A 25,242-nucleotide genomic window follows, 5' to 3' on the forward strand; every position below is an offset into this window, starting at 1 on the left:
CCTTCCTCTGGAGTGGGGTGGGAATGGAGATTTTGCAGTATCCTTCCCCTGCCACGCCCACAGAACCGGTAGTTTTAAAAAAAAATGAATTTCACTACTGGCCCAAAGTCATCCTGCTGGCTTTCATGCATTAGAAAAGGCTAGAACTAACGATCTCTTGTTTTCCACCCCAGCCTTAACTGCTGCACCAAAATGGCTCTCTTAATTTGTTAGATTTATAGCTCATTTTCAGAGGGTGTGCATAATGTTCCCCTACCCATTCTTCCCCGATATAAACAATTGGTTTGAGACAAAAGGACCCACTGTATTTCCTTGGCTGAGGCTGGACTTGATCCTAGATCTCTCTATTATTCCATCACTGGTCTCCCATTATTGTTTAGCAAAGTCTGTGTTCCAGTTGCCTCAGATTCAGAAAAGCAGCTTTGCCACATGCCTGGAAGATTATTATCCTACATAGTCAAGAGGTCCGTAATATTCATTTGAGGAGGCTATCTATATTTTGATTATATATATAATCTGTGCTGATAAATAAATAAATAAATAAAGGGAAGCAATATGCTCCCTCCCATATTTGAGCATACCAGGTGCTTTGACATCACACACACACACACACACACACACACAATATATGTATGTATGTATGTATGTATATGTATATATATGCTTCTCTTTGGCTCATACACTTAAAAGCCATTCTCACAGACAGTAAGCAAAGCACAATTTAAAGTGTGAGTATGTTTTATGTAAGTACTATTCATGCACAAAAAGCTGGGACAGCTTTTCCATGAAGCCTGGATCCGCCCCATGTGAACAAAAGATTAAAAAAGTGAACATGCCTTTGTCATCAGGCAGATAAGAAATAAACTCGACTGCTGAATAAACAGGATCAGAGATTACACATCTAATTCAGCTCTTTCCCAAAGCTGTTGTTTTCAAAAAGAGAAAATAAAATGACAGAAATGAACTTGCAGCATAGATTAAATAAACATTCTAGATTAATATAATTCACTGAAGCAACATCAAGCTATAGGGTTGGGTTGATTCTGTTTGAATAATTAAAATTAGTCGCTCTTGTTTTTGTTATAACATCCTCTCTGTGCCATGTGTTCAAGTCACAGATGTCAACTTGCTTGTGAACACTTCCGTATGAGGGATCACTTTCCATTCTATAACTGAATTTATTTTTGATTTAGAAACTTCTAAATTAAAAGGGAAATTAGTGCGCTGGAAAAACCTTGTGAGTAATCCATTTTCCATGAATGTTTCTGGGCCTCATCTATAGAGTCCAGGAATTCCTAGGAAATATAAAAGGTAGAAGGACGCTCTTTTTTCTATTTTTCTACTTAGGAAAAAAAAATACAGTGGAACTGAAACAGTAGAAAATATTCTGGGAAGTCCTAACAGGTAAAACTGAGCAATCTCATTTTCTTTTGCAAGCAAAAGGGTTGGGTTTTTTTGCCTAAACATATCCAGTACAGAAAACGCATAATGCAGTATGTGATTTCAATCCAAAAAGAAAGTGGATAACTTTGTCTTTGTGGAGAGGGAAGGTGAGATCAAAAGACACGTCATGACATTGCCATGTGATCTTGGTGACTAATCTGACATCAGGACTCAGGAATTAAAGGACAGAGTTTGAGTGATGGCATCAATATAGGCACGGCATTGTTTCTTCATCACTGTGATTATCTGAGAACGTCTATTGGCAAAGTTTAAAAAGTGCCAAAAAGAAAAAGGCCAAAATTTCATCAGAGTTATTTGATGGTGTAGGAAGTTAGCACCCATCCCTCCCTCTTCTAGAAAAATGAAATATTTTAGGAAATATGAAAAGGCAGAACCTTATATTTCCCTGGATGAGAAAAGGAAAGACATGTTTTTAAAGACAAAGCAGCTCCCTGTAGCTTCCTGCCCCCTCCTCCACCTTTGTCAATGGGCCATTAAGGCCTGAGCCAGTCTATTCTACATAACAAAGGTAGGATTAACCCAATACCCATCTCACCACATGGCATCTCGGAAGATAACATCAGCCAGCAAGGCAAACAAACTTGGGTCTCTGGACAGCCTACAAAATTAGCTAAGACCCTCTGCCCCTGGGAGTCTGACAACCAAGAGTACATTTCTTACACAGGGACAGGAACAGGAACTGGGGTCCAGGAGAGGGTATAAAACTCAGGGACACTCAGCATCTCGCCCCCTTTTCTTCTTCACCCAACATCTGGAATCATGTGATCCCCCTTTTCACCCAGGAGCTCCAAGCCGTGTCATCCTGTCCACCATTAAACCATCTTTCCAAGCAACCTCCATGTTTCCAGTGTCTTTTTCCCCACTTGGAACTGAACCCAGAAGGACATTTCTTCCAACAATGCTATACGCCATAATGAAAGGCAGGTTTACTTATTATGACAACGCATAACGTGTGTTTGGTTTCACCTTGGCAAACTGAGCCATACTGGTTTGTAAATCTTGGTTCATCACTTAGCATGATTGTTTGAAGCCAACCTACCATTGTTTTTGGACACCGTACCATGGCTCAGTGGTTAAAGCCGCTGAGCTTGTCAGTTGGGGAGCCGAGAGCCTGGATTCGATGCCCGAGCTCCATGCAAGAGGGTGAACTCCCATTTCTTGCGCCAGCTCCTGCCCACCTAGCAGTTCGAAAGCATACAAATGTGAGTAGATTAACAGGTACCGCTTTGGTGGGAAGGTAAGAGCATTCTGTGCACCTTTGGCATATGGCCATACTGGACATACTGAACATGGAAATTGTCTTTTGGCAATGCTGACTCTCTTGGCAAATAAAAAGAGATGAGCACCATGTCCTGGCGCCATGATGGCGAACCTGTGGCACGCAGAGCCATTTGCTAGGGCACGCGAGGTGCTGCCCTGTCAGTTGGTCAGCACGCATGCGTGCATTGGCCAGCTGACTTTGGCCTTCTTTTGAGGCTGTTTTTCGTGAAAAACCAGCCCTACAGGCAAAACGGAAGTTCAGGAACAGACTTCCCTATGGACAAACCGGAAGTCACCATTCCCATACTTCATGGGTTCCCCGTAGGTCCGTTTTTCGCTCTCTGGAGTCTTCAGGGAAGCTCCTTAGGCCTCCGGAGGGCGTCGGGGGGGTGAGGGGGTGGGGAGGCTGTTTTTGCCCTCCTCAGGCTCCTAGAAAGCCTCGATTGACACTTGTGGAAAAATCGTATATAATCTCCAAATATAAATGAGCAACAGTGTAATGGGTGAATTGTGCAGTTGGTGTTATTGTTGTGTATGTGTTTAATATTTGAAACAATAGTGAATTGGTGTAGTTCAAACTAGAGGTAAGGATGGTAACTTTTTGAAGGAAAGGTTAAATTATCAATTTTAGTTAGAAAGTGGAAGATGACACAGATTTTCTTCAGTACTATTTTGTTTGTGGTGAATTGAACTATTAAAGATAGGTTTCTAATTAATAATGGTTTTTTTGCCAGCTTCTATACTAGTTTAAGTTTTTGCATATGGAAGTTTAAATATTACATGTACATTAAAATGATGAATTGATAGTAGGCCATGGCATTCCCCACTTCACAAAGGATAATATTTAATATTTAATGGTTCAGGCAATGAGAATGCAAATACATTAGTGACTCTACAGAAACTTCTTAATGATTAACCATTAAACTTTAGGTTCTATTACTTTAAAATTAGGTCAAACATTTCAATGATGCACATCTGGACTACCTAGTAAAGTCTGTCCGCTTTCCATTTCTGAAACTCCTGTGTACAGTATTAGTATGCCTACAGTAGTGAATGACCCAGAAAAATAGATTTGTATGAAAAGTTGAGTTTGAGGCATGGGAACAGAATATTAAAGAAGCACAAGAAAAATAAGCAAGGCAATTCCCAACTACAAACAACTGGCAATTTAACAGTAGGATTCATACATTCCAGAGAAATTGTAGTTTGTATCTTACTGCACTGTGTGAACCCATGGAATTAGCAACAAATCCATGTTTTTGCCTAGCAGAGCTGTCAAAGACTACCAGATGGCAGCAAATGGATGACTGCAATGTACTGGTTGCAATTCAGATGAGCTAGCTCCTTTTGCTCAGTTGCAAATCCAATTCATGAGATTTATACATAATTCAGCATAACGTGCAACCCAAGGACCCTATCTCGTGTAAGCTCCCATTCAATTAACCATGGATCGGCTGTGCAAATGCAGACATGATCTGGTGCGGGTACTTTTCAAATACAGCTTTTTCGAGTCCCTCTTGGAAGGCATCCTTTGCATTGGATCATTCAGATTTGGAGAAAGTAGCCCAGAAGTGTTTCTAAATTGCACGGTTTGTACTGCGCTGTCCCTTTTTTAAAAAATGGATCTCATTAGCTTGCTATATAAAATTGCAGATGAATATGTTATTCTATATATAACGCGCCACCCTTCTTCGTTCGAAAACAAGATACGTCAATTTCTTGAGAAGTTGGCCTCAAAAGACTCGAATTGTCGCAAGAGCAGCGTACAGCTTCCTCCGCTTCTCTTTATGGATGAGCAGAAGAAAAATCAAGTACACTAAGTGCCGATACTGCAATGGACGCTGGGAGATGTAGTTCTCCAACTCCCCATCCAGGCAAATGTATTTGATCATCCCAACCCACGAAAAAGGGTTTTTCCTATTACACAGGCTCGTAGGGGGGGTTAAGATATTATTTTCCTCTTGGTTTAATGCGTTTATCACTTCACTGTACAAATTAAGCGCAGTGCGCGGCCGGAAAATGATTCCTTTTCTCCTTTTCTGAGGCTGAAAAATCCGCAAACCCGCGTGACTTCATCTTTCCATTCAACCGTGCACTTGGTACGGCCTTCTCCCGTAATGGCGGCAAAGCGCCTCCTCCTCCTCCTCTTCTTCCAACTCCTCAACGGACTTTTGTGAACTCTAATGGTAGATTCCTATTTAGCCCCTCTGTGTGCCCGCCCCCGCTCTTTCCTTCAAACGACGCCTCCTATTGGTTGCGGTCTGGCGTCCATGCCAATCAGGAAGCGGCTTCCATGGAGGAAGGGAATAAATACAAGATGGCTGCTCATATAAAACCAGGCGTCGGGCTTCTCCCTGGTGATGGAGGAATAGAGGCTTTAATCCGCGCGGCCCGTATTGTAGGTCGCTGCTGCTCGGAAGGGCGGCCGAAGAGGGGAGGGGGCCTCAGGCCACCGCTGGGTACAGCCGCCTCTGGTCGCCCCTTCGCTTGCGGGGCCGCGGCGTGCTTTCCTAAGGCCAGGCCGGGATCCTGCCACCACCTTCCTCCCCGAGCCACGGCGGATTCTCTTCCTGCTGGGCCGGGCTGTAGCTCCATCTCCTCCCGGCTATGGCGGTGTCCAGGTTGGTGTCAGGTAGTGGATTTAGGGGAGTGGGGAGTCGCCTAGGTGGCCTTGTGAGTCGGGACCCTCGGCGCCTGGTTTTCTTTCTTACGAGTTGGGCAGGCCTCATGGAGGTGGAGGCTCCTCATGTGGGTAGCCCGGCTTTCCTCACGCCTTGGAAAGCCGGGGGAAATGGATTTTTTTTTTAAAACGGGCTTTGGGTCCCTCCGCTTTTATTTCAACCCCGGAGGATCATCCCCGCGTGGCATCATCCCTTGAAGACCTCCTAACTTTGGAAAAGTGTCTTCTAGGGAAAAAGGACAGCGGACTGAAATGGGATGATCGAGCCCCTGGGGGAATTCATTGTATTTAAAAGCTGCTGGTGGTGTGTGTCACATCCTGGTTTGGTGAAAGTCGGTGGGAAACGACGGTGGTCCGGATTTTGGGGATGACAATCTATTTTCCCCCTCAAATATAGTCGAGGAGGGTAGTGTGAGAATGATCTTCTTCGGTGTCTCGCCCTGCCCGTGCTCATCGAGTTGTGTTGAACTGGATTCACTTGAGATCCGTCCTGCTGCAGAACGTGGTGGTTCATCTCTCTCTCTCAGCTGCTGAAGTTTCAGTTTCATTCGGTTTGCTTATGCCTCTTTTTGAGATTTCCAAGCCAACAGTGTTTTTACAAATGAAAATTATTATTATTTTGCTACTTGTGTTACTCCTGCTGCTCTTCCTATATTTTTACATAATACCATTTTGTTTGCTGGTTGTGACTGTCCATACCTAAGTTCAGAGGGAATCTGAACTGCTTTCTGCTTTGACACATCCCTTAATGTGAGTTGAGTTAGCTGGCAAATAAGGATACAGTGAAGGTGATCATGGAGGGAGGATAACTGTGTTCATTTATGAAAGACAAAAATTGGGAGTCTTCTAGCACGTACATCAGTTAAGCCACTCCTTGCATCTGATTAAAAGAGAGCTGTAGCTCAGACACGCTTGTGCCTTCTAATGAAGCATGTTAGTTGGAAAATAGCCTACCAGACTCCTTTTGATATAAAGCTAGTAAATATGCCTGGCTCCAAGCATCAGGTAACAATGTCAGCTATAGGGCAGCTTCAGTGTTGCAATTTAGGTTCTAATATAAAACCAATATTTTGTTCTGTCACATTTAAAGTGGTTGAGCATCATATCTCATGTAGAATCTTTGACCTTGGTCCTCATTTACTTACAGTCTGCTGTGAACATTGGTGTGCTCCTGCTTGATTACATATGTTTTAAAAAATATGCTCTAGTAAACCCCCTGTTTGAAAATTGGATCTTTTTTTTCTGATTAGTTATGTTGAACCATAAGGCTGTTTCATAGCTTTCCTTCATAGAGTTAATTAATGAAGTTTGTTTCTGGCCATTTAAATTCTTCTTATGCTATATTTTTGTATGATCATTAGCTGCCAGTTATGAGTTCCTGTTTTTACATTCATTATTATACGGTTATTGTAGCTTACCTAAGAGACATAACTTCAGGAAATTCATAGCTGAGTGGCATTAAAAGTTGTTAAATTCAATCTTCTAGTTTTTTCACTTATTCATAAAAACAGGGAAGATCATTTTGAAGCCTGTAGTGTCCTTAATTGCTAATATAGACAGGAAAATGGGCTGCAGTGTGTGGTTGCACTATCAATTGCCCTTGTCTGTTTCAATAACCAAAAGTGAAAATAGTGATGACTTGAGATAGGCTAAGGGGATAGCATGCAGGTTTGAGTTAACTAAAAAAACATTCTTAGCATTTTAATATGGATACAGAGACTATATTTCATTAAAAGTTTGTGTTGATTAAACCAGAGCAGGTTCTGTTGAGCATAATTTTCAAGATAGAATGACTGCAATTACACATTTTCGTCTTAAGCCTTTTCACTTATTTCATAATGAATAATAGGTTGGCTGAAGTTCTGTAATGTTCCAATCTTTTACTTGCTTACAAAGTAACAACTTGTGTTGAATACTTGTGTGTGATGTAATAAAACAGAATATTTCATTATAAATTTTAATGCGAGAATCCGTAGTGCAAAATTCTGAACACCTTTACAAACATTTCATGTGTTATTGTATTCACACTTATAAAAAGCAAGATTTAAAACTAATACAAACGAATGTAACAAAAACAAATTAAAGAGCTAAAATATAAGAAAAGCAGAGACATAGAAAAGAAAAAGTGACATTTGATTTTTCACAGTATTACGATTGTATTTCAAATTCTCTCAAGTCATATCATGATTCTCTTCTTCCTGTAAAACCATTAATCACCAATTCATTGTTTTTTGTTTTTATGCAAAAAGTTTGTAACAGGTTTCCAGTCACCAATAAGTGTTGACATTGCTTTTTCTCTAAACAAGTCAGTTTATTTCAACAAGGTTTGCCAATTTTATCAAGTATTTTTTCATAGTAGGTAGTGTTGAATCTTTCCGTTTTTGTGTATATGATAATCTTGTCAATGTAATGCTGAAATAATCTTCCATGATTTCTAACTATCAATCCTAAAAGGAAAAAATCTAGCAGCAACTGAAGATTAATCTTTAAAATCCTCTGTATTAGTATATGTATTTGAATTTTAGTTCAAATTAGTTGAATTTTTAAATTTAAGATCTTTATTGATTTTTTTTATTTTTTGACTATTTTTTTTTAAACTTTACTGATACAGACCTCATGTCTGTAAGCCACCTAATGACGAGATGGGTGGCATACAAGTCTCATAAATTCAAAAAAAAAATTAGCTTCTTTTTATATATCCATCAAGCATGATAAGAGTGCCTTTATTTTTCATATTTCCAATATTAATTTGAACTGCCTTTATAGAGAGCCAGCTTTGTACAGTGTATAGCACAAGCTAGAAACCAGGAGACTGTGAGTTCTAGTCCTGCCTTTAGGAATGAAAGCCAGCTTGGTGACTTCAGTCCAGTCACTCTCAGCCCATGACTTTAACCTTAACAAAAAGCCATTGGTCAATTCCTGTCACAACCAAATGACCAACGTTCATTTGATCCAAAAAAGCAAACACTGCAGTTGCAGGAAAAATGCGGGCGGGAGGGGGGAAAGCATTTATATATTCTATATGTTCTCTCTGAAATATACCTCATTTTATTAAAAAAATCTCTTTAAGATCATGATGATGATGTTATCCATTCAGTCATGCCCGACTCTTGGCAATTCTGTGGGCTAGATCTCTCCATGCCTTTAATTCTTTAAAATTTAAAATTTAAATTCTTCAAGATCATAATATAATGTAAAATTTATGCTGTAAACCCTATATTGATGCATCCGTATGTTATAGCCAAAATGCTTAGTCCATTTTGTCATACATTTTTTAAACTTTTCTTCCTCTGTTTTACATTTCAGCAAAAGTTTTGTAATTTTAGTAATTGCACATTCATCATCAGCACACCAATTGTACTTTGAATTCTGTCTTACTTCGTTGCCTACCAGAAGTCTTGTTACCCATTTTAAATCTTTCTGATGAGAAAACCATTGACAACTAATATCCTTCTGCTCTTAGTTCTTTTTTTGATTTAATTTTAAATTCCCCTTGATGTTTTTTCTATCATTTACAGTACATGAACCATCTTTGCCTGCTGTTCTCTCTTTTATGATATGCTTATAAATAAATAAATAAATATTTATTTCTTAGCCGCACCCTCTCCCGAAGGACTCGGGGCGGCGTACAATGAAACATATGAAATAAATATGTGGACAAAACAAACATATAACAGAGACATATACCGAGACATACACAAGGAGGAGGTCGGCTGATGAATAAAAAACAATTAGAATACAGTGATTAAAAAACCCCTAAATAATTAAATATAATTAAAGTACCCAATTAAAAACCCGTCAGGAGCGATATGGTTAGATCAAAGTTGAGCCAGGCCAGCTACTTGGAATAGGTGGGTCTTAAGCTTAATACGAAAGGAGCAGAGGTCAGAGGTATTCCTAATATCCGGAGGGAGGTCATTCCACAGGGCTGGGCCCGCCACAGAGAAGGTTCTACTCCTAGGCGCCGCCCCCCGACACTGTCTAGTGGACGGCACCTGGAGGAGGCCCTCTCTGTGCGAGCGGATTGGTCGCAGGGATGTATGTTACATCCCTGTAATGTATGCTTCTTGAGATGTATGCTTCTTGAGTTGAGATCCACAAAGATGTTTTGGGGCACTATCTGGGTTAAAATATTACATATTTTCATTATGGAATATCTAATAAAATGATTTTAAAGTCCCCTTTTATTTTAATTTAGTGTGCCGTAAATAACCATGTCATACAAACCTCAGGTCATAATGTTCTAACTCAGTGTTTCTCAAACTTGGCGACTTTAAGTCCTGTGGACTTCAACTCCCAGAATCCCCCAGCCAGCATAGCTGGCTGGGGGATTCTGGGAGTTGAAGTCCACAGGACTTAAAGTCGCCAAGTTTGAGAAACACTGTTCTAACTCAAAGTCTCTTGTTTCTCAGCAACATCAATTCTTTCATCCAGCTGCAAAATGCAGTTTCAAATCCGGTAAACCCAGTCTTCCTCTTTCCTTTGTATTTTGTAATATAATTAACTCTTGGGTTTTTTTCCCCTTGCTATATAAATTTAGATATATCTTTTTGAATGTTGTGTCAGTTGTCAAAACAGATATTGTCTGAAACAAAAACGTTGTTGGCAAAACATTCATTTTTATCAGAGATTCTCTAGAACAGTTTTAATTTCTCCCATCTTAAAATCTCCTTAATTTCATTGTATATTACAAGTCTGTTCATTCTATAATTATTTAATTATTTATCATAGTTACATTCAAATATTTTACTTTTTTCACTCTTAAAACCAATTTCTCCATCAGTTCTATTCAATCTTCTAATTTTATATTGCCTGTTAATATTTCATCTGATTATTATTCTTAAAAGCTGCTAAGTCCTTTAATTTTCCCATTAATGTTTCTATTTTCTCTATTGGATCATCCAAAACTAATATCAGGACATCTGCAAATGCCCTTAACATGCAAGTTTCTTTTTAAATCTTAACTCTCTTGATGCTTTCTTTAAAATTTAGATTCTCTTGATATGTCTCTATTGTATACATCAAGAACTAAAATAAACAAGAATGGAGACAGCTGGCATCCTTCCTTGACTCTTTTTAAATCTCCTTATAAGATTTTTAAAAATTTTTTAATTACATTTGTATAGCCATCCATGTCACCAGAAAATGACTGGGACGGTTTAACAATGAAATAAAACAATAATATAAAAATAGTCATTACAAAAATAATCATAAAATATGAACAATCATTAGTTACAATATTAAAATATACAGTATCACAAACATATATGATGGTAAGTATGCACATCAGCCACAGTGTGGGTGTCAGCTTAAAAAGTTGCTGGTTTTTTGGAACCCCTACGCTTCATCATGTAACCAAGTCTTGAGGGACTTTCTAAATATCAACAGGGATGGAGTTAAATCTAGTTTAGGTGAGTTAGAGATTGCCCATAAGGCAGGTGCCACAGCAGAGAAGATCCACCACCTAGTACCCATCAAACATAGTCCCTTGTGATGCTACCCGCAGCTTGCTTTTCTTGTCTGATTTAATGGGATGGGCAGATGTAATCAGGGAGAGGCAGTCCAGTGCCATGGAGGGCTTTAAAAGTCAAAACTGGCACCTTAAATTACACTTAGAAACAAACTGGCAGCCAGTGGAACAGGTGGAACATGTGCCATTCTAGAGGGACACTGCCTGTGCTGCTGTTGAAGTTTGAAGTTTCCGAATATTCTTCAATCCCATTAGTAATTCAATCGACCTGAGTAGGGCGACTGTGAGTAGAGCCCCTGATCTAGAAAAGTTGCATCTGGCACACAACACGAAACTCTGAAAGGCCCTCTAGTCATGAATGTCACTTGACTTGTGGTGTAGTGCCCCTGTATGCCATAAGAATTTACAGAGGACAAAATCTCTCTCTCCCCCTCCCTCTCTCCTCCCCCCCCCTCTCTCTCTCACACACACACCCCTGTAGAGTTTCAGCTGATGCCATACCCAAACCCTAGCTGGGCATATCTCCAAAAGGATCAACTTCCTCCTTTCTGATCCAACCAGGTCTGGTGATGCATGCCAAATTGGCCTTCTCAACAGTGATTACATTACTAATGAGGAAGGCCTTATTACAGATCATCCTGACATTTAGAAGCAATAGCCAGAACTTCTGACGGTCTGCTGTCTGGGCCCTAAGGCTGAAACCAAGAAGCTAGAAAGTGAAACAGTCATAAGACAATGGTCTCGTATTTCCCAGGAATGGTCCATTCCTTGTCTCCCTCTATATATCCCCTTGCCCATCACAACCATAACCTCCACATACACCCCATGGCAACCCTATTCTGAAGTCCTACCCTCTTCATTTATCTCTGGCAGGGGAATCTGGACATCCTTAGTTTCAATAGCTCCCAGTGCCATCAGGTTACCCAGCTATTGCTCACCCGACTTACCAAAGTTGATGCACACTAATACTTGTTCCTCATGTTTTTGTGACCCCCAACCATAAAATTATTTTATGTTTTCTGTATTTTTTCAAAAATATGTGTTTTCCAATGGTCTTAGGCGACCCCTGTGAAAGGGTCGTTCGACCCCCAAAGGGGTCCCGACCCACAGGTTGAGAACCACTGTGGTAGAGGATTCCTTTCTATTCACCAATTACCAGTCCCACTCTCTGGCTCTCACCCAAGAGGAGGAGTCAATTTTTTCTTAGTTCTCCATTAACAATTATTTGTACTTTTTGTGAAGTATAAATCCATCTTACCATTTAATAAAATTATCTCCAAGGTTCCTGTGCTCCAGAGCTCAAAACAAAAAATCCAATTCAAATTGACAGAGACCTTCTCTGCACCTAAGTACGTATATCACTGCAGCTTTATTTTTCATTATGTAGCTTTGAGTACTACAAAATATTCCAATTTTTTCTAATAACTCATAATTGTCTTGTCAAAACTGATACTGGTCTTTAAGAGTAAAGTTCTATAAAATTCAACCTTTCTGGCAAAATAACTTATAGCCTTTGTTGAATAAGGATATTGGTCAGTAATTTATTATTAAAGTCAAATCTTATTTCTCTTAAGTATTAATGCTATGCTAGCTTCTTCCCAAATATCAAGAATCTGTTGAATAATATTCATCATTTGTTCTAAAGTTTGGAAAACCTATCCTCAAAACATTTATAGTAAGAAGCTAGCAGCCATCTGGACCAGGTGCCTTTCCTGTTTCACACTAAATAGTTTCACACAGATCCCTTATTATAGGTCCATTCAAAATTTGATTCTCTATAATCATAATTTTTGTTTACGCAAGTATTCATCCTATTTTTCCAAGAATATTTCTTGACCTTTGTATGTAGTATAATACTGATGAAACACATTTTGTATATTTGCATTAAGTGTTATTACAGGCTTTCCTTGTTGTAACTTTCATGTCGCCTTCTTTTTTCAACATCTATACCACCCATTTCCCTATTTGCAAATTCAACCTTTCTTTGTTTTGCATAGTTCATCTTTATTTCCATCTTTCTCACTATTAACAAGCTATAGATAATTGCCTCTTTAAAAGCTTGTTTTGATGAGTAATAGTTGTTATCCTTGGGGATTATTAAATTATTCTTTTTGAATTTCACACAAAATCATTTGTATTTTATCTTGCCTTTCTTTTTTGAATTTACTGTTACATTGTATAAAATATCTTCTTGCAAAATCTTTACTGCATCCCAAGCCATTCTTTCTTCTGTACCTTTATTGAGATTGTTATCAAGAAAATCCTTTTCATTTCTTTTTACAATCCTCCACTACCGTGTCTTTTGGTAATAACATCTCATTTAGTCTCCACCTAAAAGATCCATTCTTCTTTTTAAAAGTTGAAGTCACTGGATTGTGATCTGAAAAAGTCTTTGGTAGCTTCTCCAGTTTTTAAACATTAATAGCCAAAATCTTAAAAATCCAAACCATATCCGTTCTTGAAAAAGATCTTTGTCTTTCAAAAAAACAAGTGCATTATTTTGAGCCACAATTTTTACATCTCTACTTATCAAAAAGCTCTAATTTATCCATTAAATAATAAACAAATCTTTGGTAGTTTATCCTGTGCTTTGATAATTTCCCAGAAGTTCTTTTTTTTTTTCGTAGAGAAACCATTCCACTCTTCCAGAAGGCAACCGTTTTCATATGAAAAATCCAATCATTTGTCCATAAATCCTTTATAAAATTCTGTTTTATTTTCATTTGGTGTATAAATTCCTAGTATCAAAGTCTTGGCACCCTGAGATTAATTTGTGCCCTCTCATATCAGCCATGATCATCAATTGTTGTTTTGAATTGATTTTATTTCATTCCTGCTGAAATAAATTCTTCACTCAGATTTTTGCAACTCGTGTTTTGTATCTTTTCCCCCCAATACATGTGTCTTGTAAGCAATCACATCCTGTTTCGTCTTTTTAAAATGTTTTTTTTCTTTTTTCAGAAGCAATTGTTCCATTTATATTGCACGATAAGCATTTATAATCCAAAGTTAGGCTAAGGCTTTAGAAAAATCAATACCTTTAGAATCCAAAATGGACTCCTTTTCTGTGGCTTTCCCAAAGGTGGTTTTTTCAGAAGGCAACTGGACTTTCTTGTTTTTTCTTTGACGATGTTTCGCTTCTCATCCAAGAAGCTTCTTCAGGTCTGTCAGGATAGTGGGGAATGTAAGGATTTATATTCCTTGCAGACAGCTGGTCATTTGCATCCTTTTAGGGGGTCATTGAAGCACCTGAGGTTTACTTGTGTCCTATGGGTCACCTGAGTAGTGCTCCTGGTTCCTGTAGTCTGCAATTTTTTCTCTGGAAATCCATTCCTACTCCCACACCATTCAAAGAGTGTTCATCCTAAATTGTATAGCTAAAGGTCTGTAGCGATTCTCAGTCTTCCAGGTCACGGTTGTCCCAAAGGTGCTTTTTCAGGAGGCAACTGGACTTACTTGTTTTTCTTTGAAAACGTTTCGCTTCTCATCCAAGATAGCCACTGTTCTGTCAGAGCTGAAGAAGCTTCTTTGTACAAAATGCCTTTGTAAATAGCAAAGTACAATAATTAGATTAACCTTCCCATAAAGGTCTAATGATTATAATTTGTGAGAATGCTGATTGTTTATTATTAAGGACAGTAGATAATTGATGGATTTTTAACAAAATAATGTAAGGATAAAATAAGCTAAAGTATGGGACTGTAACTAGAGAGAGCTAATTGGGACCTAAAGTGTTTCAGGTAGACAAAAGCAAAACAAAAAAATAGGAATCCATTTACTTTCACTGTTGTAATTGACATACTTTCACTTTCTTATAATGGCAACCACAAGAAAAACTGCCAAATTAGGAGAAAGACAGAAAGGTTCACTAGAACAACTAGTCCAACTAGAGCATTTCACCAGATTTGTTGCAGAAAATGTTTGAGGAATTTGGCAACCCTTGCTTACAGTTCGAATGTTTTTCTAAAAAGGACATGGATTTGCAGGAATAAACAAGATACGAAAGAAGTAGTTTAAAAAATTGAAGAATGTTGGAGAATTGGCTGGAGAATAAAACAAATACTGACAAAGTAATAGTTTTGAAAAGTAAGCCAGAGTTATAAATAGAGAGAAAGATTTGGACAACTTGGCATTACTGGAAATGAGAAAAAAGGAATTTTGTTTAAGACTACAGAAGAACAAGGAATGTATATTATACAAAGGTTTGTTAACTCTTAATTTTATACATTGGCATTGAGATGGAAATTGATAAGTTTAAGGATTAATGCATTTACTTAAGGAAATTCCAATCTCTCCATGTACTGGGTAGCTTCAAATAATAGGAAATAGGAAAATAAAAGGAATGTAAACAGGAGAGGTAAAATAATAAAACAGTAAAACGATGACAAAGGAACACAAGGAGAATAATACATCAATATGATAACCAGAAAAATGGATGGGTGGAGAGCAAAGAGCAAGGGGGAGGGAGGAGGAGTCAGACATTAATCCAGCAGTCACCTCCGGGGTATAATTCCCCTATTTCAGTGATGGCGAACCTTTTTTGGCTCGCGTGCCACAAGTGGGGGGAGCGCAGGGGGGTCGAGTGCGGGCGTGCCGTACCCATAATGCAACGTGCGACACCCCCCCCAGTCCGCATGCGCGCAAAACGCGCAACCCCCCCCATTTTTACATGTTTTTTTCCCCTCCCCATGCTCCAGGGGCTTTATAGGAGCCTGGGGAGGGCGAAAAGAGCCTCCCCGACCCCCCGGAGGCCCTCCAGAGGCTTCAGGGACTGCCCAGAGGCTTCCCTGAAGCCTTCGGAGTGCTTAAAACCACCCTCCGAGCAAACCGGAAGTGACTTCCGGGTTGCTCGGAGGGTCGTTTTAAGCGCTCCGAAGGCATCAGGGAAGCCTCGGACGGTCCCTGAAGCCTTCGGAACGCTTAAAACCACCCTCCGAGCAACCCAGAAGTCACTTCTGGAGGGTGGTTTTAAGTGTTCCGAAGGCTTCAGGGAGGGTCCCTGAAGCCTCCGGGGGGGGGGGGCTCTTTTCGCCCTCCCCAGGCTCCTATAAAGCCTCTGGAGCCTGGGGAAGGCGAAAAATAGCTTTTAAAAAGGTAAACTCAGCGCCTCGCGTGCCCTGACAAATGGCTCCGCACAGCACATGCACGGGCGAACACACATGCAGGGAGGGTCATGCGTGCATGCACAGGGTACAGGGGGAGCATGGGGAGTCGCACATGCATGCGCAGAGTACAGGGGGAACATGGGAGGGTCTTGGACGCATGTGCAGGAGGCAGGAACCCAGTGGATGTCATGTGCATACGCTTTCAGCATGCAATGACAAAAAGGTTAACCATCACTGTTATAGCAGGACAAGTGGCTTCATCAGGTAGCCTGGACCAATGCCATTCTTTAAAGGTAATAACCAACACCTTGAACTGCACTCGGAAGCACACTGATAGCCAATTAAGCAGAGGAGCAGAGGTGTAATGTGGGCCATTCTAAGAGCCCCAAAGACTGCTTTCAATTCAGCCTATAGCACAGGTGGCAACCTTGTGACATCACGCAACGTATCACAGTGTTTTTTCATGGAGCTGGAGTGGGCATGGCCTCCGCATGGCTGCCAGTTTGACACCCCTGGCCTGTAGGCATTGCAAGAGGGCAGAGACAGCATCACTTGGGTCACCAAATATAGAGATGCAGAGCTATATCATCAGCATATTGATGATACCTCAACCCATGGTGATGGACAATTAGAATACTCCGTTAGAGAAAGGGTTTTTTGGCTGATAATCTTAAACCCTTATAAACATTTCTCATCAAAATAAAGTTATACAATTCTCATAGGTAGTGATAGGTACACGTAATTGTTAATCTATGTATGTTATAAAATAGTTGCAATTACGGTCCATTTGAATAAAAATGAGTTTTATGGGACTTTTGGGTTGGATAACATATTAATCCTATGATCGGGTAGTATATGAAAGAGGAACTATAATAAGGAAAGGTTTAAAGAAGAAATAGTTGAGATAAGAAAATATAATGCTACAATTATAAAAAATATAATGCTACAAACAAAAATTTAAATTTATAAATAAGAATAGAATGGTTGTAAACTTATAGTTAAAGAGTGGAATAAGATAGGATCTTAAATTTTGTCTGATAGAATAGTTTTGTGTGAGAAAAATAAATGCAGTTTGGTGTCTATGTTTTGTACTGTTAAGAAAAGAAACCTGATTTCTATGGAATTAATCAGAAATAAATTGCTTCTTTTTTAGGTTCTACTTCCTATGCAAACTGCCTAAGTTATTAAAATAGCATCATAATTGTTCAGAACTTGAATAAAAAAGTTTAAAATGGGGTTGATTTTGCAATTTGAACAACATAACTCCTGAAGTAAGTTCAAATTCTAGAGATTTTAATGCTTTTCAAAGCTATTTTATTAATGCTATTGTTTTATTAAGTGGTTCACAAGCCTTTATAAAATCTTAACGTGTTTGTGATTGCCAGGATCAAAAATCTTTCAAAGGTTATTATAATCAGACACATCACACTTAACTATTTTACTTGTTCTGCCGTGTAGTCAAGTAACATACTTTCTATATACTGTTAGATTTTTAAATTTTAGCTTGATAGCATAATAAGTTTGGGCAACATAGTAGGTAGCTAATTGTTCATATATACATAATAATAGGGAAATTAGTTTTCATTTGGTTGCATTGGTAAATTTCTCTAACAAATGCTATTTTAATAAGGTTTTTTTGTTGCATAGTACTAATCTCTTTTGTAGCACAGCTTGTCTTCACTGATATTTAAGCGTGATCCCGGAAATTGTTTTAGCTCCCCTACAAAATTCTGGTGCCTGCCCACCCACACTTAGCACCACAGGAATACTTCAACTTCCTCCACCCCTAATCTTCCCCCATCTCTTCCCTTTTGACCACCCTGCACAGGAGCACATAATTCCTTGGAGGTAGCATTGGGATCGAAATAGAGGCCTGGGAGCCTCTGCAGTCTCAGCTGGCTACCCTTGGGGCCCAGAATGGGACAACTCACCACAGCCAACTCGCCATGGGACAGCTTGTTGCGGGACAATTCAACAATTCAATTTAATTATTCAAAATATTTTTAAAAAATTTCTTTGTCATTTTATTTGTCCCTCCTTTGGCATCCTTTCTTTAATGTTTCTATTCTGCTATTTCTTGAAATATTAGTGTAACTCTTGTCCTGCAGTGAGTTATTCCATGGCAATGGCAGATTGTCCCACAGTGAGTTGGCTGCAGCGAGTTGTCAGAGACCCAAACCAGCCTCTGTCTCAACCCCAGCACTGCTGCTAAGGAGTGCCATCTCAAGCTCAGCGCTGCAGCCAACTACACCAGCAATGACACTGCAAAGACATAATGCTTTGCTCGTTCAGTCAGCCTTTTTCGCCCTGCTCTCTGATGGCCTTGCTATCCTGTTCTAACTGATTCTCCTACTCGACTTTCACCAACTTCCTCCTGCTGCTGACGATAGGTGCCTGGCCTGGCCCTGTGTGAAGCAGCTGCTGACCATGCCAGGCCTTCTTCCCAAGACTTCTTGCCCAGTTCCCCAATAATCATATGCCATTCTCGGGCTGCAGAGGGCTTGTCACTCCTTGTTAGCAGTGGGAGGTAGATGCCAAAGGCCAGCTAGAAGTGGCAGAGTCGGTAAGTGTTGGATGAGCAGAATACATGACCGCAAATCCAACAAAGGTGGCAGACTTATAAGATGCCCAAAAGAGTAGAAATGGGGGAGGAATAGGTGAGTAGGTGGGGATTAAAGAGGAAGCCACCATTTACCTTTCCCTTTTACTCCCAGTTCAGGGCGGGAAGGGACCAAGTCAATGGTAGTCTAATGGCTGGTGGGATTCAGTTAATGACAGCAACTAGGAGTTTTGGGGTTGCTATCGCTAAGCAATTTTTTGTAACATCATACTTTATAACCACATCAATTAACGGTGGAAATTCTGGTTCTAATTACTGTTGTAATTCAATAATTACTTTTATGGAGCTTAAAATAACATTAAACATTTAAATGTTTGTTTCTGTAAGTCCAACCAAAAGCCTTCTGGCTAAAAATCTATATGGTGTTCCTCCGTGATGCTTTCTTTTCTTTTTTTTAAAGAATTGGGATTAGAGCATCCAAGCAGTGGACTATTTAGTTTTGTCTCCTGTTGCATTCCTTCATTTCTTTCAGGGAAGCAAAAATCCTTGGTAAAATTGCAAGTCATGCTAGTATTGAATGTATATAATTCTTCAAAATATTACTTTATAAATATTTTCATCTGCTCCTTTAAGCCTTTTCTGCTCTTGTAAATTTAGACCTTTTATTGTACAATGAAATTCAAATTATAATAATACTTAAATAGAAACATTTTTATAATATAAGCAAATAAGGATCACTACTAGGAAAATAAGCACCATTTGATAAATGTAACCAAAAAGCAAGTCTTTATTCCAATAATACACAGGCACAAACTGTTCCCCATAATAAGCAGTTGGCAGGTGATACGATAGATAGAGACTAGAGCTGTCCAAATCTTCCAAAACACTTGCTTCAGAATGTACAATTGTACATATGAAGAATTTCTGTTTAAACTGTTAAAGTAGCCACGTATTTTTTCTGGGCTAATAGTTTATGCATGCATTTTTAATACATTTAATTTTTAAAAACATTTGTTTATTAATTGTTTGTCTTTCATTGAGCAGTTCAAGGCAGCACACACAGTTTTCCCTCCTATATGACTGTGTCTTTATTACTTCTCTAAAATAAAAGTGATTGTGTGGTCTATTGTTTAATACAGCGTTTCATTGTTCATTGAGATTGTGGCTTGGATTGACATAATAGGCCTATTGTAAACATTTGAATAATGCATATTTCAGCATCTTATCTTTTAAAACCACGTGATTCTAAATTGTACATGCTTCTGTTTCTTCTGTAATAAATATTTAATTTTATTTGTACTCACTCTATAAGGTGATAATCCTCTTAAGCAGTATGTAGAATCTAGTTTCTGGGTTTAATTTTTCCTCTACATTTTTTCTTGTTTGACCACAATAAATTTTTTTATAAAGAACTCAGTATCTAATTTGCCTACTTTTCCATTAAAAAAGCTATTATGACATGATTTAAAGATAGTATGTCTGAAATTTGTCCTTAAGTATATATTTTCAATTTCTATTGGGATTATTATAAGTATACTACAATGGATGTATGAATATGAGATATAATATTGATGCAATGAAATTTCAAGTTACATGAATGTTGAGTTTCTTATAAAAATGCAATAACACTGAAGTAATAACTATATTAACCTTAGTATACAAAACCAAGGAGCAATATATTTTAATAATATGAATAGCAAAAGGCTCTCAAATGTCTGTTTAAAAAGAATATATATTGTCAACCCCTGTTTCAGTATATAATTGTGTTATGGTATGTTTTTTTTTCCTGTTTGGAACAAGCAAACTGTAATCTTACCTCACTTCTTATTTCCGTTCATGACTTGTTAATGTATGGGATGTATGTAAGATTCTTTTTAACTTCCTTGGTAGCAAAGAGGAACTGAGCATCTCCTACCAAAACCCATCCCAATCTTAAAATATGTCAGCCAAAAAAGGGAAATATTTACAGCTATTTAAAAGTAAATAGATTCCACAGGAAGGATTTAAAGAATTAGGAGGAGGAACAGTAATTACAGTAATTGCATTTCTTTTTGTAAGAAATGCAAAAGAATATTGAATGCAAAACTAAAATAAGCTTTTAGTCTGCAGAAATTACATTGCATAGGTAATTTATTCTTGACATTTGAAACTGACAAACAACATTAGTAGCCATTTAATTTTTAATTCTTATGGAATTTTTGTTCTATGTAAGCTTTTATTATAAACTAGAAAAAAATGAAGAAAGAGAAACAGTATTCAAGTTTTTTAACTTCTAAAGCTTAGAAAACTGGAAAGATTCAATTTATTGCACACTACTCTGCATCTATGCATTTAACTTTTATTTGAAAAGGTCAGGCCAAATTTGTCTTGAAAACTTTAGAAAGGAAATATGTGAAATAATAAAATATATCCCACAGACCTTCAGCATGTAATAGCATCTGACTAAACATGTCTGAGTTCAGAAGCTAAACAGGCTTGGGTTTGGTTAGTATTGTGTTGGGCAGAACTTGGAGAATTCCATGCCTGTAACTGACTGGAAAGTGATAGATAGATAGATGATGATAGATAGATTGATAGATAGATTGATTGATAGATAGATAGATGATAGATAGATAGATAGATAGATAGATAGATAGATAGATAGATAGATAGATAGATAGATGATAGATAGATAGATAGATAGATAGATAGATAGATGATAGATAGATAGATGATAGATAGATGATAGATAGATAGATAGATAGATAGATAGATGATAGATAGATGATAGATAGATAGATAGATAGATAGATAGATGATAGATAGATGATAGATAGATGATAGATAGATAGATGATAGATAGATAGATAGATGATAGATAGATAGATAGATGATAGATAGATAGATGATAGATAAACAAACCCGCCTCAAAGTAACAACAGGAAACTATAGGTAGTCCTTGAACAATGAGGGCAATTGGGATGAATTTCCATTGTTAAATGGCACACTGTAATATTGCCACCTTTAAGTGTGACATCATGTAATTCCCATTTGTGACCTCCTGTCAGCTTCTCCATGGACTTTGCTTGTTGGAAGCTGGTAGTGAATGACCACAAATGACTACAGGATGCTGCAATATTGGGATTGTAAGCCAGTGGCCGAGTGCCTGGGATCATAGTCACTTGACCAAGGAAGTGCTGCAATAGCCACAAGTTTTTACAACTTTTCTCGCCACCTTTGTTAAGTGAATCACTGCAGTGGTTAAAATAGTAACACAGTTGTTAAGTGAATCTGGTTCCCCATTGACTTTGCTAGTCAGAAAGTCACAAAAGAGACTCACATAACCCCGGGACACAGCAACCGTCATAAATGTGAGTCAGTTGCTAAGTGTAATGTAAATCACGTGACCATGGGGATGCTGCAATGGTCACAAGTGTAAAATGGTCATAAGTCACATTTTTCAGTGGTATTGTAACTTCAAGTGGTCAGTAAACGAACTATCCGTAGCAGCAAGTAGGAATGGAAGGATTAGCTAACCTCAAGTACTGTTACCCACTGGGAATTGCACTTGTCAATTGCATATGTTCCAATATCAACTTTAGATATTAGATCTCGTTATTGCAAATAAAACATTTTCTCTAAAGCTATTTCTGTGTAATAAGTTGGAAAGAGAGATGAAATAATAGAAAATGTGCTCTATTGTATACTGCCACTTGATGATTAAACATGGAACAAAAAAAATGCCCTTTGACTTGAAATAGCGTGAGTCTTTTCTCACAACCTTTCAAAACGACACTTTTATGAAACATAAGAAAAACAACAACTGGAGTTCTTTCAAACTCTGGTTGGCAATTGTAGTAGATTAATTAAACATAATTGTATTTTGTTTTAAGATCGATGAGACAGAATATATATTTTATAGAGTTTATCTTGCCCCCTCTGTCAGGCTTGATCGCCTCTTTATCTTATTGGACACTGGCACAACACCGGTAACAAGGAAAGCAGCTGCCCAGCAACTTGGGGAGGTCGTCAAACTTCATCCACATGAATTGAATAATCTCTTGGCTAAGGTAAATGCTTTGGATGTTATTATAAGCAATATAATGTTGATGCTAACAGAGCTGGTTTGATGTGATGGTCAGGTCATCAGGCTAGAAGCCATTAGCTCTAGTCCCATTTTAGACATAAGTCAGTTGGATGACCTTGGACCAGTCACTTTCTCTAAGCTCTTGGAAGGAGGCAATGGCAAACCACTTTTAAAAAGCCTTGCTGAGAAAACTACAGGGGTTGTCCTGGAAGCATTGAGAATTGGACATGATTGAACAGAGGAAAAACAGTGTTGGATTTATTCCTCCCTCTCAAAGGCCAAATTGTATATTAGCCATATTATAATTGATGATAATCATGAAATGTTTAGGTTTCTGTAGAGACTTTTGTACAAATAATTAGAAAATTAAATTTAGTAATCACTATTGACACTTTCAATCTAGCATTTTATATCACATTTCCCGGGGGGGGGGAGTACTCCAAAAATAAGCCCTAGCATGTTTTACCTGTGTTCCTAATTATGAGCCCTATCCCCAAAATAAGCCCTACTTAAGAGCTTGCACAGCTGGCCATCTGCCCATTCCATCTGGTTGCTTGCAATGTCGCAGCCATGAGGCAAGGCAGAGGGGTGGTGGAGCTGCCCCACGCACCTCGCACCTCCTTACCTCAGGGCCCCTGTAGCCAGTCCATCCATGCCCCGATACCTGCCTTGTGGCAGCACTGGCAGCCATGTGCAGCAGGAGCTCATGTGGCTATTGGCCCACTTCTTCTGCTTGCTCACAGCCACAATGGAGCAAGAGGCCAAGCAGTGTGTTGGTGCCGTGGCCATGGGGTGGGACGTGGGTGGACTGGCTGCGTGGGGTGCGAGGGGCAGTTCTACCCACCCTGCCTCATGGCAGCAGCCACACAGTTTGTTCAGCCCTTCCACGAACAAGCCGAAGAAATGAGCCTCCCGTACATTGGGGTGGGTTGGGGGGATAACACCCCCTAAAAATAAGACCTAGTGCTTATTTTGGGGCCCAAATATGGATAATGCCAACTTATGGGAGATATTTAAAAGTGGTTTGCTGTATATTTATTGACCCTTTTAAAACTGTTAGCTTTTTATTCTTCAGAAATTCCACAAATATTAGTCAGGAATTAAATGAAGTGCATTTAAGATAAGAAATATGACTAACACTTTCTAAAAAAATTTCTTAAAGGTTTTGGTACACTTAAGGAGTACAAACTGGGATTCCCGCATTGCAGCTGGACAAGCTGTGGAAGCCATAGTAAAAAATATACCGGAATGGAATCCAACTCCACAACCAAAGCAAGGTGCTTTAAAGAGAGCTATACAAAATTCTGCTTATATATGTATACAGTGTGCATATGGATTTCAACTTCAAGAATTTTCCTAGACCTTGCCTGTAACATTTTTTTAGCTATATAACATGCTTGCAAGTTAATGAAGAACACAATACAAGGGACCTCTTCTCTTCTATATAATAAGGGATCTACAGCTTTTTTGACTCTGGGGCAAATTGGGAATATGGAGAAAATACTATAGATGCTTTCTCACAGAATGACTGACATAATGCAGGTGGCTAATTTCAGCCTTCATTTATCAGAAAACAAATCACTAAGGTTGTTCCCTCAAGCCTCCTCTAAGCTCTCCTGATGCTCTGCACCATCTTGATATGCCTTTCTATTTTTTTCTGAGCAAGTGGGCATGCTTCCCCCCCCAAAAAAAAAGCATTATGATGCAACCTGACACTTTCATTTTCTAAGAACACCTTGGGTGCTTATATGAGTCCCTAAAGCTTTATTGGGAGCACAAGTGTAGTGCTTTGCTTTGCTGTCTTTCTATTTACTTTTAAAAATTTAATCAATGAAATCAATTGGGCAGGAAGTGTAGCAAGTACCAAAAATGTTCTTTCGGCATAACATATTGGGAAACTAGGAATTATATGATAGGAGCATTATCTCTTTCTTTGCCGTGCTTGCATATTTAGTTCTTTACAATGTTGGTAAAATAGAAAATGCCTGAATTATGTTTGGTCCATGTCCTTTACTCTGATCCCATTCTACGTTGTGTTAACTTTTATCTAGAACGTGGCTGTGAAAATCAAGTGGAAGACACCTCTACTTCTGATCGGTTGCGTTTTGACAAATTTGATATTTGTCGACTTTTAAAGCATGGCGCTTCTCTTCTTGGATCTGCTGGTGCTGAATTTGAAGTTCAGGATGATACATCTGGTATTTGTTTTCTTAATACTACAAGTTGTCCTGTATACTTAGCAATTAAATATATTTATTTATGTCCTTCTCCAGCTAACTGAGTCATCTCATCTTTAATAACTCAGATATCACATCTGCCAGAATCTTACTACCTTTATCAGCTAAGCAAGTTAAACTAATTCTCACCCTGCTCTCATAGAAAATAAATAATCCTTTTCTGCTCCTGATTTTGGTGACAGAATTACTCTTCACAGGATTTAGAGTCCATGGAATAGTCCTTTTTAAAGCTCAGTAATTCTTCATTGCTTCATAGGAAATTATTTCATTTGAAATATGTTCATGTCAGAAGTGGGTTGCTCCCGGTTTGGCCCGGATTGGGCGAACCAGTAGTAATGGCGGCGGGAAGCTCCGCCCACCCACCCGGATGCTTCTGCGCATGCACAGAAGCATCACACAG

At 38.6% G+C, this 25,242-nt stretch overlaps 1 protein-coding gene across 1 annotated transcript in view; it reads left to right on the forward strand.

Moving 5' to 3' along the window:
* Positions 1 to 5,039: 5,039 nt before the first annotated feature.
* Positions 5,040 to 25,242, forward strand: part of BTAF1 (B-TFIID TATA-box binding protein associated factor 1) — a 66,110-nt gene continuing 45,907 nt past the window's right edge. The window contains exons 1-4 of the mRNA XM_081954008.1: positions 5,040 to 5,345; positions 22,465 to 22,588; positions 23,768 to 23,882; positions 24,657 to 24,803. Coding sequence (XP_081810134.1) covers positions 5,332 to 5,345; positions 22,465 to 22,588; positions 23,768 to 23,882; positions 24,657 to 24,803 — 400 coding nt within the window. The 5' untranslated portion in view covers positions 5,040 to 5,331. The remainder of the gene's footprint in view (positions 5,346 to 22,464; positions 22,589 to 23,767; positions 23,883 to 24,656; positions 24,804 to 25,242) is intronic.

This window comes from Natrix helvetica (assembly GCF_964273705.1).
Source record: "Natrix helvetica genome assembly, chromosome: 5".
NCBI classification, from domain to species: domain Eukaryota; kingdom Metazoa; phylum Chordata; class Lepidosauria; order Squamata; family Natricidae; genus Natrix; species Natrix helvetica.